Below are 16,486 nucleotides of genomic sequence, written 5' to 3'. Positions count from 1 at the left end.
CACACACACACACACACACACACACACACACACACACACACACACACAGCTAAAATAATCTATGTCGTGCCGAGACAACCAAAAAAAGAACAATAATTGTAAATTCAATTTAAGTTTCGGTGCGCATTAAGTTTGAAAATAATGAATGTGCTATTATCACAGCTAATCCCCAAACTTTTTCATTACGAATTCTAATAGGATTAAAATTGTATTTTCCTCATCCAGATGCTTTTAATATTGCTCATAATCAAAGGTCATTATGTGGAGCCAATCAGTTCTGTTTAAGATAAAACAGTGCTCGCTATTACCATTTTCAACAGTCATTATAATCTGAATTATCATCATTAATAATAATAATATTATTACCAGCAATAGTATTGCCATCATTGTTGTTACTGCTAATGCCGTTTCCATAGTTACTGCTGTTCAATTGCTTTGCTCTTCAGTTGTCACTAAAGGCCAGCGCTTGACACGAAACATAATTCGATCGACAACACAGTGTAAACAAATTTCTGGATCAGTTTAAAAAGGTAAGGTCAATTTGTGCAGGGCACAAATAAACATTCTTTTCTGTTGTTGTTGTTGTTGTTTTTTGCATGTAGCGGTTAATTTATTTCAAATACTCTCCAGAACCATTTAGCAAGTAGCTCTCGGCTGGCCCGGCCACAAGACGGGACGGGGAGGGCCAATCAATAGCCGATCAATAATGAAGGAAAATCAATCACGGTGGTTTTCTTCTCAAAATATTTAATTAAACATGGTGGCAAATAACTTGAGGATTTATTGTTTGATGCTAAGAGCATTAGTGATTTCCCTTTCCCTTCAGTATGAATGCGTTACCAGTCCAGAGGCTTAGAGGGGCCTGGGGAATAGTCTCGGCAGACACTTATCCGATATATAATAATGTGTGTGTGTATATACGTGATTATACACTCCCCTGCTCTTAAACTAATCCACTGCACTGCCTTTCATTTCCTATTGAAACTCTAACTGGGGGCAATTATATCATTCTGGGTTTTTTTTCGTATTATTATTATTATTATTATACGTCGACTACCTTTGATTTCAGTATTAGCTCTGATCAGCTTAATAAGCGTGTTTAAATGTGCAATAAACGCACGTTTACAGGCCCAAGTGGAGTAGGCCGACTTGTTTACAAAGTGAGGAGGCGAGCGTGGGGGCTTAGAGAGGGTTTTTGGTGGGGGGGAAAGTAAAAGAAAACTGATCACCTGACAAGGACGCCATTTGGGGAAGGATGAGAGAACTAGGCCAGACTGCTTACTATGATTCACGGCCATGTCCGTTTGAAATCTCCCGACCTCTTTTTCTGCCTTATGGCTTCCCGCCCGGCGCGTATTGATTCGCCACTGTAATCTACGCCCAGCAGAGGGGAAATATTCCCTGAAATGGAAGAATAACATATCAACCATCGCTTCAGGGGCAAAAAAAAAAGTGACAGAATTTTTTTTTTTTTGCAAGATTAGCAGGCGTTCATGCGTTCGTGTGTACGCCACACACAGAGTTTTTTGGGGAACGAACAGGGGGTGTTGTGCTGTGCGTGCTGATAAAAGAAGGGCGTGTGCGGTGATGATGAGGTTCCTTCATGAATGTATTGTTCTTGGCGTAAGAGGCGGGTACTGTCGTGAAGGGTGAATTAGGGAGCTGTGTGCATCTAATCATTACTGCTTATGACTGCGCTGACCTGCCAGCTGAGGCCCGTCCTGCTCCACTGACTGCGGAACAACATACGCCCACACGTATACAAATAGAGGGGGTTAACGTGCGCTCCGTTTCACAAGTCAATAGCCAATCAAAAACTGTTTTGCTTTCATCAGTACACGAATGACAGGAATGGTTCCCATTAAAGTCACAGAATTATAAATCACCTGCCTGAATTATGTCACTTTTTTATTTATTTATGTATTTATTTATTTATTTAACAACGGGAGCAGTTTTATGCACATTGTTCCCCCTGAACCTTAATCTTCTGTTTAGGATGGATTTCAGGGGGTTGACTGGGCACGGAGCGGAGGTGTGTGGATATGACATAAAAGCTGTCCTTTGAAGTTCATCTATTTTCGTCCTCTTTATCGCAGCTTGCTAGGACTATCAAACTCTCGTTGCTTTGTGTCCCAATACTTCTTCCTGGGGTGAATGTCATGCATGCGTAGCATGCAAGCTCACTCACAGGTTCTGAGATAAACACACGCACCACCACCCATACAAAATCTCTCTTCTCTCCTCCCTGCCCCCGTCTCTACTTCTGTCTCTCCTCTCCCCCTCTAGCTCCCCCCCCCTCTCTCTGTCTATCTCTCTCTCTGTGTCTATCTCTCTCTCTCTGTCTATCTCTCTCTCTCTCTCTCTCTCTCTCTCTCTCTCTCTCTCTCTCTCCTTTCCAGTTAGCATGCAGTCAGTCATCTGCATTAATGAGGACAGTGTTTAGGTGAAGCGAAGGCTTATCAAAGCTGCCACGGCGGAGGTTTTAAGTGGTGGTTGTAAATACTGTTCTGACCTCAGTGGGCTGGCATGCTGGGACCACTCAATACAGCTGATTATGAACACGAGACCTGCGGGCCGCCCATGATAACTGCCGTCTGCCTGCCAGCCTGCCCCCCACCCCCCTGCCCCCCCCAATCGTCCGTCCATCCTCCCGTCGTCTACAGAGGGGAGCAAGAGCAGAAAAACACAGCAGCTAGCTCTCTCCACCGTGATGGTGCGTGAAAGCAAAATCATTAAAACACTATGTAAAAAGACCGGCGCCGGGTGGAAAAACTCAATACTCTTCGTGCAAATGGCTTTAGGGTGGGTGGCGGGTGGCGGGTGGTTAGGAGGGGGACGCTTCATGACAGTTTTTGCAAAGTTGTTCAAGTCGAACACTTTGCACCTCCCCACCTCCACCACCTCCACCTCCTGCACCTCCATCCCCCCACAGCCCTCCAGCCCCTCTCCCCGTGTTCCTGGCCCGGTAGAAGGTATGTAGTCCATTTCCATGTCCCTCTGCAACATTCCTGATTAAATTAAGCGCAGGTAAGCTGAAACACTCGATTCACAGTAATTAAACCTGACTGTCAATAAAGTATAACGTTTGTGCAGCACATTTCAAGGATGACTAAGCAAGAGTGGCTTCGCTGCAAGGGAATGAGGTGTGTGTGTGTGTGTGTGTGTGTGTGTGTGTGTGTGTGTGTGTGTGTGTGTGTGTGTGTGTGTGTGTGTGTGTGTGTGTGTGTGTGTGTGTGTGTGTGTGTGGAGGGGGGGTACAGTGCAGTGTACACACACCCTACAGGCAGGCACGCAAGCACACGGGCGCACGCACACACACACACAAACATAGCTCTACTCACACAAAACCACACACACACACGCGCCTCTGCACACCCATAACTACACACATACGAACATGCACACGCAGACACACACCTCTGCACACTGATGAACACACACATGCAGGGAGACACACACGCGCACACACACACACATGCACACACGGGGGAGTAATAAGCATCCTTGCGCACCAACTGCATACCAACAGAATCTTGGCAAAGCAGTAGTGCACTGCACAGCCTCATGTCGATTATGAACCAGACAGACAGAACAGTTCAGCAGCAAAATTGCTCACAAACAATACAGAATACAAATCATCATCGCAGAAAATTATCTCTTCAAGCTGCCTGCTATCTTCATTGCTATGACTGTGCTTATTACGATTGCTGTTATTATTATTATTATTATTATTATTATTATTATGATTATTATGATTATTTTTAAGCCAGCAGTTCAGAAGACACTGGTCAGGGCCCTCGTAATCTTCCCATTTGGCACCTCTCAGTCGTGGTGTGTTTGCTAAGCCAGTGGCTGGCCTGACCCCCAGCAGTTCAGCGGGGACCTTTAGCACTGTGTTAGTGCAGCTGTGGCGGCTGCAGTGCTCGGGGAACAGCTGGAGCATGGATGCTTTGTCTGGCCCTGTAGGGATGAAAACTCGGGCGGCGGGCAATCTGATATTGGTCTGCTCTGCTCTGCCTCTGACTGACTCTCTCTCTCTCTCTCTCTCTCTCTCTCTGACTCCGACTCTGGCTGGATGGCTGTCTGCCTGTGCCCTGCATTAGATCGGCCCACGGTCTGTTTGCACAAGAACCCTTTTGGGTGAGGAAGAGATGGTGGGGTGTGTGTGTGTGTGTGTGTGTGTGTGTGTGTGTGTGTGTGTGTGTGTGTGTGTGTGTGTGTGTGTGTGTGTGTGTGTGTGTGTGTGTGTGTGTGTGTGTGGAGGAGGAGGAGGAGGGGGGTATCTTCTGCAGAACAGAAATAGTTTATGTTTTATCCGAGTGCACAGGCAGACAACAGGAGCAGAAAAAGGCTCAGCTTTCTTTAATAAAAAAAATGTTTTTAAAAAGAAAAAAAATGAGTAGTGTTTATGAGTACAATACCCGTCATTTTTAGTCACGCTTGTCAGATTCATTTCAGTGGCAGTTTTAGTGCCTGCTATGCGTGCAGATATCAAGTGTTGTTTCAGAGGACTGGGTTGGGTGAAAAAAAAGTTCATTTCACAGAAAGTGCTTACACTACAGCCTTGTTTCAATGACACACAAACTATTAGCTGACATGCTCAGAAGCCAAGAGGGTTCATTAAAGATTTAGCTTGCTTGGTTATTGCTGTCATTTCCAGATTAGCCTTCAGCAAGGACAAGGGTATGGTCTATGTACTCCGGAAATCAATACCGTGGATGCTGAACATCACTTTTATACTTCTCTTTTTTTAGCATAGAAATTATTTGGTTCATATAGCTCCACTAAAGCATAATGAAGGGAATAAACGTAATGCTTCACCTGAATATACAAAGTGTTGGTAGGTCTACACAAAAAAGTAAACAAGCTGTCCTAATGTGCAGGCATTGCCTGCAGCTGAGACCACACAAAACAAAATTTCCTCATCCGGCCTCTTTGTCGTCTAGCGTGGTACACATGTGCTGACTTGCAACATCTGCAAGCAAACGTTTGTAAATGCCTTTAATTACTTAAGATAAACACATTTAGCATTGCCCTCATTAACCACCTTTAAAATTATGAGTCACGCGGAGTGATTTGGTGGTGTATGCGTCAGTCAGAGATGAAGGGGGTGTGCGCTACGATGGGATTTCAGCTGACTAGCTCCTCCTACGCGCAGAGCTAGGCACACACACACACTCTCACACACACAGCACTTCTCTCTGTCACTTGTCGGGAGATCCTGGCACCACGCGTAAAGCTAGCTTGCATTTTAATTCGGCCCTGAAGTTACTTATTTCATTATCGATCAACCGTAATGCTGAATCAATGTTCATCTTGTTACCTGGGCTATACCCGTGTAATACAGTGATAGCGCTGCCTAGAGTAACTCATTCCCTTTGCAAAGTGACTTTACCGTAAAATCAATGCCTGTTTGTTACTGATACAGGGAGAGTGCGGAAGGAGGGCTGCTGAAAAGAGAGCGTGGGCGCGGAAAACACATTTGCAAGGCAAGAGTCTGAAATAATAATAGTAAGTCATGAATTCAAAAAAGGACTTGGCGCTTTGTTTTATTGTCTACAACTTTCTGAATACCTAAGGAAACCCTTAACCTTTCCTATGGTATAATAATAATAATAATAATAATAATAATAATAATAATAATAATAATATTTTTTCGACGAGGAGTAACAGGGACGTGTATTAAAAGTGAGTAAACCATGCCTTACACAGCCCAACGCTGAACCCCCACGGCCATAATAATATTTACCAGAGGGAGAGACATAGCAGAGCAGAGCAGCAGAGGAGGCCATCTGACACCGTGCGCTCTGACCTCCCAAATCAATTACTGCCTGTGGCTGCCGGTAGCTCCACTATTTAACCGCACAAATTCGGACTTTATATGAACTCCATTTCGAATCCATTTGAATCTTTTGTGAGTTCTTCTGATTGGGCGACAGAGAATAATTCCCACAGATAGTCATCTTGACGCACGATAGGGCGAACAAGAATATTCAAGTAGCAGTGGTTAGAGTGCGTCTCGACATAGATCGAGGAGGTTACTCTGATACATAAGTCAGCCTGCGAATAAACACGGCTGCGTTTGTCGGCGAGTGTGCTTGTACTTAGCTGTTCCTGTTGTGAGAGCAGAGTTTGGGTGAAGAGGTTAATGAGATAACCGTCACAACTGCGCAGTGATAAAGGCTACACCGAGTGCTGTCACTGGCACAAATTGGCATTTGTAGAAATACGAGCATCGATTTAGTAGCCTATTTTTGTTGGGCTCATATGACCGAGAATAACTGGCTAGCACAAGTGAAGCACATGTGTGGAATTATATTTTAAGTTATAGTGTTGGCCTGACGAGGGTGCTATGCTATGGACTGAAGTGAGGCTGCCGCCTGGGCCGGCAGGGAACCTGTCTTTGTTGACAAGTTCTTCGCTGAGGCTTCCAAGAACAGTGGTGTTTTACCTAATTAAACCAGACGTCAATCAATCAGTTGGCGACATTTACCCCACCCGAATATAGCCTCTATATGGTAACACTTTGTATGTAACTTGTTTGTGCCAGTTTAACTAAAGTAGCGACAGTGGATTGCATTTAAACTTGATATTTGCACGAGTTGTTAAAGTAGGCTACCTTAATGCGTTGCAGTCCATTGACTGTAGGCCCATTTTTCATTTTCTTCACACAGCCGTCTAAGACCTAGGCCTATTCAAATCTCTCTGCTTAAAAACACTAATGCGAACAGAATTTATCTGTTTAATATGCATGGTTGATTGGTGTAAGGTAGGCCTAATTAAAATCATATTATTTAAATTATACCAACAATAAAAAAAAATACTTTTAACCGGTTATGAAAGTACACTTGCTTTTAGTACGGGCGACAATTAATTTTTGAAACTATTTCATTTAATGCATGGATTAAGTCTGTCGCTCTTTATACACAGTGAGATTTGTGGCTCTTTTATTGCGTTTTAATGCCACGTGGAAGAGAAATAGCTGCCAAGAGATAACGCGATTGGTTTTCTCACCAAGCGCTAGAAAAACTTGCAGAAAGTTGTAACAGCAGGGGTATGTAAGGTCAGAAATATTATTGATCTTTCAAGACTTGCTCAATCTTTGGTTTCCTCGAGGTGTGGTGTGAGAGTGTTTGACATGGATAACCAGGTTTGGCATTTGGGGGGAGTAGAAAAATCCCAACAATTCATAAATCTCTATAAAGCTAACTTGGGTGAGTTAAATAGAGAAGTAACAGAGTCGTCGCACATGCAACTTTGCCTAGGCCAACCCAGAAGTACAACTAACACAGTCTTTAAATCAATGCCCAAACTACAGTGTTTGCATGTAGTAGAGCAAAAAAAACAAAACCTAAAGCAAAAACAAAACCTTGTCTGTAGGGGGATAGAAAATACCATCTAAGCTACTCAAGTGCCATAAGCTGTAGCCTAGCTCTCCACCCCCCATTACTAACAACCTTAACACCAAGGGTCATTAATTGTGTTTTCTTTTCAAATCTTTTGTCACCACAATTAACTGATTTTGATCAGAAGGCTCGTCTAAATGGATTCCATGTGTGACTGGGTATGTGTTACTTGTTTTCTGTCGCCTTGGCATTATGGAAAAGATCCAAACGTGTAATTTGAAGAGCCTCCGTTTGAAGCCTTTGATCTCGCCTGTTTCTTTGGCATTTCATCATTTTGCGAGGTGTCGCAGGCGTCTTGTGTATTGCTTGGGGAACTACGCTAACGCCTCTCCGTGTATACTTTCATACTTGTTAAAGCATTTGTGTCACCTGCGTAACTGCCCAAAAAAGCTCGGAGAAATCACCCTTCTTGCAATATAGGCTAGGCCTATATGAATGCCCTTATCCCTACATGGCTTCCGTGAATTGAAAGAATACCCTGTTATGGAACATTTTGTCTTGCTTTGTCAAGATATTAAAACAACAATGAATAGTTATTTTAAGTGTAAACGTGCGAGTGGCGTCTTTTGGGCTATTCATTATGGAGAGGATACTGACATTGCAACAGTAAATGTTTACATGTCACTCTCAGTGATATCCGTGAACAAGTGTATTTCAACTGTTATGGTAAAAATCTGCAATTTAGCTCATGCACAATGAAGCTCGGTTCACCGGACGTGTGGGAGGGCAAGCTCCCCGAGACGCAGCGTGGAGAGGAGGGAGCCGTCCTAATGCTTTTATGGCTGTGCCAGTTTCCCGGGTCGGTGTGAAAGTGTTAAGTTAGTGCATGTGTGTTTGATTGGGGTAATAAATCAGAGCCAAACCTTGGGACCCTGACAGGTCCCGGGGATGAGACACGTGTCCATCCGAACTCAATGCATTGCAGTGCGGAATGCGGATACCAACACACATGCGCCTCGTCTGCCACTGAGTTCATTCGCATGCACACAGCTGCCTCCCCACACACTCTGAGCGCCTTTGACTTATAAGCCGACCTCGGTGTAAACTATCAGTTGCAGTGGGGCTCAAAGTGTGGATAAACAGCGACGCTTAAGTTCAGTTGTAAAATAATGCTTTGGGTGCTTCATAACAATTTTAGTGGGGAAGGACACTGGCCTCTGCCTGTCACACAATACCCATGACAATTTCTCCCTTGGTCAACGACATTATTTGAATCCCCCCATAATCAGGTTACTGTTAGAGAATTACTGTCTGCCTAGTGATTATCTGGGGTTATACCGTAGATGGCTGAACCTCAGCGCCGCTAATTAATAACCTCTAATCCTGAGCTCTGTTAGAAGGTAAAATGGCAGAACATTTTATGAAAACAAAAATCCCCAAATCTCTTCTTGGAATACAGTTCATTGTCTACCATATGGTAGGTTCTACTTAAATAACAGCTCACATATCAATTCTGATAAGTATAAAACAATGATAAGTATCAGTTGGAAAGAAGATTATAGGTTTATACTTCTTGGAACAGTGAAACCAGATCACATCCTGCATGACAACTGCAGTTGATGAGATCTTGATGTCACTACCGAATTGCTAGTCATCAAATATACTGAAAACGATAAAACTGTGTCGCTGTTACGCAGACGATTAACAAACATATGATGATAGCAAGTGGAAAAATAATACGATTATAAATGTCCGTAACATATTTTCCTATATTGATTCAGGGAATTTCAATTCTGATTATCTTGCTTTATCTTAATCCGCATTAGCCAGAGAACAAGTAGGTTATATCAAATGCACCCAATAGATATTTGTCGGATAATCTGTTGAGGTTTTATTATCTTTAAGAAAAATGTTGTCGAAGAACGTGCCCTTACACATGAGTACACAATAAGATGAACTATTTCCCGTGTTGTTGACAAAATATGAGGACAATTTCATATGCTCAATAATAATAATAATAATAATAATAATAATAATAATAATAATAATAATAATAATAATAATAATATAGCCCTACATTTTATTAGCCTATATTTGTCATTTAGCGATAAACACTTTCCAATACACAACTAATGTTTATTGTGTGAGGTGGCAGTGTGTCCAAGTGTTCACAGGCGTTAATCACCTCCCTTTTCATTTCTTGACAGTTTCCTCTTTGAAGTCGGTCTACAGCAGAGAAACTGCTCTCACTTTAACAGCATCTACGAGTCGCGTGTGAACAGCAATCTAATTAATGCATAAAATACATTTTTGTCGCCCATTCTGAATAGTTTAGTGGTCACAATAAATATGTGCCAAAATTGGCATTACTGTCCATGTATATTTGCAGAGCAGAGCGGGTCGATACACTCACATAACACATTTAGCACTTTCACATGCAGACAGGACCTTCAGTAAACTAATGACTCAAAAAGACTGAGATGTTTACCAAGTTTTCTGGATCGCCACAAATTGTGAATTAACGCTAAAATAAGGTAGGTCTAAACCGGTGAGCAAATAACAAATGAACTGATTGGCGAGCCATAAAATGAGATTTGAAATCCATTCAAATAAGAGATCGCGACGTCAGTGCAGTTATCCAGACGAAATACAGGACACACAGCGAGGAGAGAGAGAGAGAGAGAGAGAGAGAGAGAGAGAGAGAGAGAGAGAGAGAGAGAGACGCGCGAGAGGGAGTGTATGTGGGGTGAGACTTGAGAAATAGGAGGGGCTTGTGAACGACTAGAAATGTCAATCAGAGCAAGGAGTCCCAATAATCTAAGGCAATCTGTAAGGACCTGACCTTAGTCCATTCAGATCAATAGGGAAGTGAGGGAGGAAAGCGCAATCGGATCATTTACACTGGCTGTTTCAGAGGAAATATAGACTTCCCTTACACTTTGTACTCACTGTAAAGTGGATATCTTAGAACGCACTAAGAGGCTGACTTCCCGTTTTTCGTGATTGCAGCACGCTGTTTTCCCCGCGACAATGTCTTTCCCGCAACTGGGATATCAGTACATCCGACCGATATACCCACAGGACCGCCAAGGGATCGCTAGCGCCCGACCCGGGACAGAGTTGAGTCCGTCCGGGGCTCTTTCCAACGTTCTCTCAACTATGTACGGATCACCTTTCGCTGCAGCGCAGGGCTATGGAGCCTTTCTTCCTTATTCTAATGATCTCTCCATTTTCAACCAGTTGGTGAGTTACCGCTTATATTTATCGTAAATAGTCAACAATAGCAACTTTAAAAAGGTGGAATAAATGATTTCTCAAAATATTAAAATTATTTCACGATGGTTCATTGAAGTAGTTGTATGTTGGCGTGAATAAAGAAAGTTCATGTGTGTGGTGACTTCGTTTTTTATGAAAGTCCCCACTGAAAGAACTCCATCTTTACGCACGTTACCAGCAAATAACTTTTCATTGCTCTAGACTTCGCATTACCACTGCGATTTGATCTCAGTAGACTTTTGTTTGTCCAAACACTACCTACAGTCTCGTGTTACCATGATTTGTTCAATTGCTTAGTGCAGACGGGGCATTGTTTTCATTTCAAGAAAACTGCACCACACTACTTTCAAACGCACGTTGTGGCTCTTGCCGTTTTACGTAATTCCCCGTGCGTAAATGTTTGGAGAGGGGAAAAAAAGTAGCGTGTTCTAGCCTACTTTTGTCAGACTCGTTATTTTTTTTTATCATTCCGAAGCCGAATCATTTATTTATTTACACTAATCACAACGCTATTGTTTAAGGCTAAGATCATGCTTGGAGCTGAGTCAGCTGTGAATCATTTATGTGTACTTTATCTCATGTCCTGTCTGGGTCTCCTCTTTGTGTTTTAGGGTGCCCAGTACGAGATGAAAGACAGCCCAGGCATTCAGCACCACGGCTTCGCTCACCACCCAGCCTTCTACCCGTACGGCCAGTATCAGTTTGGTGACCCATCCAGACCCAAAAATGCAACCAGGGAAAGCACGAGCACCCTCAAGGCCTGGCTCAGCGAGCATCGGAAAAACCCGTACCCCACCAAGGGGGAAAAGATCATGCTGGCCATCATCACCAAAATGACCCTCACCCAAGTGTCCACCTGGTTCGCCAACGCCAGGAGGAGACTAAAGAAGGAGAACAAGATGACCTGGACCCCGAGGACCCGCACTGACGAAGAGGGAAATGTTTACACCAGCGATCACGAGGGAGACGAGGGGGACAAGAGGGAAGACGAGGAGGAAATTGACTTAGAAAACATTGACACGGAAAATATCGAAAACAAGGATGATTTGGACGATCAGGACGACTTGAATGCCGATTTGAAATTAGACGGCAGAAGTGACTCGGAAATTTCGGACGGCTATGAGGATTTACCGGGGGCAGACCAAAGGTTTCTAAAATCAGTGGTGAAAGAGGGCAAAGAGATTCACGTGGACCGGGACGACCACTTCCACCATCACCACCTCCACCACCACCATCATGCGTTTGAAATAAAAGCGCCTCAGCCAAACGGCGACCAAATGAAACCCGCATCCACCAACTCTCCTCCTTCAGAAAACAACGCGGCCCCTGCCCAGAAACCAAAGATTTGGTCGCTGGCTGAAACAGCCACAACCCCGGACAATCCTAGAAAATCTCCACTAATGAATGGGGGCTCCGCTGGGCCTGCCGCCCAAACCATCATAACTCCACACAGACTTATCTCATGTCCTGTTGGCAAAATCCAGAGCTGGACAAATCGTGCTTTCTCGGCCCACCAGCTTGCGTTACTGAACTCCAACCATTACCTCGGACTGGCCAACCAAGCCTCGGCCAACGGCCTAGCCCTCTACAGCAGGCATGCAGAGGAAAAGAGTCATAATTCAGACTCAACTGTTAAAGGTACTTGTCATCCTCACTGAGACGTGACTGAAACGCCTGCAATTGTTTCATATCAGAGTTTATTTCTCTGAAAAAAGAGACCCACTTATAGACTACTACACACATGTAGAAATTAATATTTGTTGCAAATCTTCTATTCAATGTTGTACCACATCGGTGTATAGCCTTCTCATAAGGTTGCTGTTTTGAAGGGTGATTCAAAATACATAAAAGGCCGTTAAAGATGGAGGGATACTTTTCACAAGCTTCTAAAAATGTCGGTCAATCAAACAGTTGGCCTGCATTTTTTTTAGCTGTAGGCCCTGTTTCGAATCTTCCAGAACCTATTGCAAGTGTTACGTTTTATTCTGTTCCACAAGATTTGAGTCTTGTCCATATTTTGAACCTGTGTGTGGTAGGCCATTATGATATCTCCTCATTTTCAGAGGCAGACTTTTGTAGTACTTATCTAAGGCTGTTATTTGAGGAAAACACATTTGTTACTTATAGATGTAGGTAGACATTTAAATTGATGTCTTTTCTTTTGTTCTATTACTATAATTTCAGAAAGATCTAGTGCCTTGGAAGCAGAGACAAAGTTGTTAAAAACAGCCTTCCATCCAGTTCAAAGACGGTAAGACCAGAGTCACCTTACTTAAGTTTACATCTTTTTACAGTAGGCCTAATTCATTCATTGTCTTTACACATCCATGGTTAATTTCAACCGATTTTGTAAAATTAGGGCCTAAAATAGGCGCAGTCTGTTATATCCGTTGTGTCACCCTGTGGCCTCAAACGTTAATTCCACTTTTTTGTTGTGCAAACTCAGTGGTCAGAGAGGCTATAATAACCCGTCGACTGGAAATAAATTATTTCTATTTAAATACTCTTTGCAATTCTCAGTTGACCAGGATACATTTTACTCTTTTTCTTTCTGGGTTCTACGTTTTTTTTCCTTTACACATTTCTATTCTATGTTCTGTACATTGCAGGCCTCAGAACCAACTCGAAGCGGCGATGGTTCTATCCGCGCTCTCCTCCTCGTAGGGTCTCTTGTGGTTTTTCTTTTGTTTCCCTTTTAATCTGTTGTAAGGAATGTAAATTAAGAATATTACACCTCTGTATACTTACCTTGTAAGCATGTCCAGTGTAAAACTGCTAATGTTATAATGTATGAACATGTAGTCTGTGAGTTTTCTTTTTCTTTTTTTTCTTTTTGTAAGTTCCGTGAGGATTTGATGTTGAAATGTTTTGTATATAACGTAAAGAAAATGTATATAGTTGTGAACCAAATTGTACAAGAAAGTCTATATTTTGGCTAATAAATGAACTGCTGCAACTTTATAACTTCATACGTGTTTTTGATGCGGTGGTTCTCACTTGGTGTGACAATCGTAGACTTCACAATCTATAGGCCCTGTTAACCGTGGCTGTGCACAGTGAGCGAAGGGGCGCTCATTTGCAGGGGAAAGGTGGAGGAGCGGTGGTACAGTGTATGTTGGCTATGAGGAGGATTGGAAGTATTTTCATATTTTAGGGACTGAACTGCAATTAGCTGTAAATATTTGGATATTAACGCGTCAGGATTAGCTTCATTGAGGCGGAACAGACACATTTGAAGTGAATAATTATTTCATTTTGGTCTGGAATTGTATGAAGTTCACCACCAGTCAGTGTGTGTTAATATTCCAACCTTAAAAAATCTGGAGCTTTGGGGTTAAATGCTGTCCTTAGTGTATGATTTGCATAAGCAAGGGAATCGTGTGATATTCCTCTGATTTTGTTATTTTAAAAATGTATAATGAATTTTAATCAGACACTGGTGCTGCGCTACTTACCATATGCCTCCAATACATTGTGAAATAATTTATCTGTGTTTGTTTTCTCCCTGTGAGATCATTTGCATGTCAGCAGCTTTGTTAGAGAGTGGAGAAAGTTTGCGTAAAAGTTGGAGTTGGAGCTCCCTCTAGAGTCTAAATCTGATCACGCTTCCCACTCACCTCCAAGCAGCCAGCCGTCTGTGGTAGTCCCTTCTCGCCTTGCTTTGCTTTCATGTCAGCCGGGCCTTGATAAAGAACAAACACAGAGTCTCAGAAAAAAAAACAATTTTGATATGTTTACAGACAATACCAAAATCACTATAAATTCACGTAAACGTTGATGCGTTGAGCATTGGTGGGTAAAAGTTATGTGAAAGTGGTTTCACCAGTGCGTTTTCTACTGATCATAATGTTCCATTAGCATTCATGAAGTAATTTCCTTGTCGTCCATAAATAGCCACATATTGTATTTCCTCGCGTTCAGAGCAAAGGTATCTGGAAAAGTAATTGCAATAGGATACATCAACAGAGAACTAACAGGGCACGTGAAGAAGTCCACGATACATTAGTAGCCTACTCTTATGGCTAGACGTTTTAAAAGGAGTGTGTGTACATAATATTAAGATAAATTGGGCTGCAATTTTAAGACTGCACTGGATGACATCATAAATTAAGAAATTAGAAGTTAGTTTTCCAGCCTGTTTTAGAATGTATGCGTAACTCTTTATGTAATCATTGAAGAGTCCCTGTTCCTCCTGTTTTAGTTCTAGATAGGCTACTGCGTTGGTTAGATCTTGTAAACGGCTTCTAAGTGCAGAAGTAGGCCTATACCATCTTGTATTTTCTTTAAACCAGCAAATAAAGCTGAAAACTTATACAAAATAGGATGGGCCTACCTGTGAAAAAGAATGCACAATTGAAGTGAAGCAAGTCTTTATTACACGCAGACAAAGCATTGGTCTTGAATTATTTGACATAATAAATAGGCTATTCTTTATTAGGCTCTACAGGCTATTCGGTTCGTCTGAGCACCACAGTCGAATAACATTGTAGGTTATGATGGTCAAAAAACGGAGGGTTTTTTTTTGTTCATAAGGCTAAGGCATCTTTTTGGCTAAACAGAAACCACAGGCAAACGCAAGTCATTTCATCCTGTGCTCTTTAGTCAGTCTTTGTGTGTCGGTTGCCAACATGAAAAAGGCACGAAATTTGTGCTAAGCCGTGATGTCATGTCTATGCCATGTAGTACTTACAGACCCCGAGAGGGGAAGAGAGTCTTATTGAAATCAAATGCCCCCCATTCCACTCCCCACCAACCCTTTAAAAAAGACTGGCCTTTTTCTAGCGGCTCTCCCCATGCAGCCTTCCTGTCCAATCAATTATCTTCCTAAGAACCCCTTGTCTAACTGGGCACTCGCTATGCATATTCATAAGCCACAGCATCCGTCACTGACACTGATTGATGTAATCATCTTTCTAGCTATAGTCGCTTCCCGCTTTCACTCGGAAACGCACCACTGGCCTGGTTGCAGGAAGTAGCACGAACGACGCTTGGTGTGACTAACATCTCCAGTCACTGCTGCCCCGCTCTCATACACTCCAGTACAGGTCAGGGGAGACAGGACGCAATTCCCATAGTAGACCCGCACAGATTCTCAGCATGTTTTGCAATGGTCTGTTGAATGCGCAGCCACAAGTAGTTCCACAATACAATGCCCCAATTGAATAGCGCTAAGAAAAGAATTAAAGGCACTGTAGGCTACTTGCTTTCGAAACGTAGGCTACGCTTTAAACTTGTTTTGCTTTGCACGGCAGCAATATTAAATAGCAGCATTTGGGATATGTTTAATGCTGTGGCCAAAAATCTGGCTGACAAGACTGGCGTAGCAAACTCATCCAACAATTATGCACCGCCCAGTCGTTATTGTTATAAATATTGATGATTGTTTCTTGTGTTGGGAGTCTGCTTTTGGCGCAAAGGGACCGCACACTTTGTTTTGATGACTGGGAATCGTATGAAACAAGCCTGGCATGCACTCACCTCAGCTGTGCTTGGCGTCTCTCTGATCATTGCATGAAATTAAGGATTAAAATGCCCCACAAGAAACAAAGTAATCATGGTTTGCGATGTCAACATAGCCCTATGTGTCCAACGCCTGCTTTTCTCTGCCGCGCAAAGTGGAATACATTAACCAACATTTCGCTCTGAGCAACACGGAGGCCATTCCTTGTGGGACATCGTGTGTCACTCATTTATCCGCCCGTTAAGTGGATGTCCTTGTGACTAATGAGCAATAATCAACACCGAGTCCTATTTTTATTTCCTCGCTCCAAGCGATGTTAAATGCTCCTGTTGATAGGCTACCGTCTCACTTGGTCAATGGAATATTTGCTTTAAGGTTGCAAACAGACCACTGGAAGACCCCT

The 16,486-nt window shown here is 42.8% G+C and overlaps 1 protein-coding gene and 1 long non-coding RNA gene across 2 annotated transcripts in view; one reads left to right on the top strand and one right to left on the bottom strand.

Annotated features, from left to right (window-relative positions):
* The window catches only part of LOC134439089 (uncharacterized), a 32,294-nt gene extending 16,021 nt beyond the window's left edge, over window positions 1-16,273 (bottom strand). Inside the window, exons 1-3 of the long non-coding RNA XR_010032707.1 lie at window positions 16,101-16,273; window positions 14,446-14,554; window positions 14,240-14,304 (exon numbers count right to left, since the gene is read on the bottom strand). This is a non-coding gene — a long non-coding RNA (uncharacterized LOC134439089). The remainder of the gene's footprint in view (window positions 1-14,239; window positions 14,305-14,445; window positions 14,555-16,100) is intronic.
* irx3a (iroquois homeobox 3a) lies at window positions 10,178-14,058 on the top strand. The gene is made up of 4 exons (XM_063188933.1): window positions 10,178-10,589; window positions 11,234-12,260; window positions 12,807-12,873; window positions 13,232-14,058. The coding sequence occupies exons 1-4, from the start codon at window positions 10,377-10,379 to the stop codon at window positions 13,284-13,286; spliced, it is 1,362 nt and encodes a 453-aa protein (XP_063045003.1). The 5' UTR covers window positions 10,178-10,376; the 3' UTR covers window positions 13,287-14,058.
* Window positions 16,274-16,486: the final 213 nt, after the last annotated feature.

Source organism: Engraulis encrasicolus, chromosome 22 (assembly GCF_034702125.1).
Source record: "Engraulis encrasicolus isolate BLACKSEA-1 chromosome 22, IST_EnEncr_1.0, whole genome shotgun sequence".
NCBI classification, from domain to species: Eukaryota; Metazoa; Chordata; class Actinopteri; order Clupeiformes; family Engraulidae; genus Engraulis; species Engraulis encrasicolus.
Note: the sequence above shows the minus strand (reverse complement) of the source record. Positions and strands in the feature narration are given on the sequence as shown.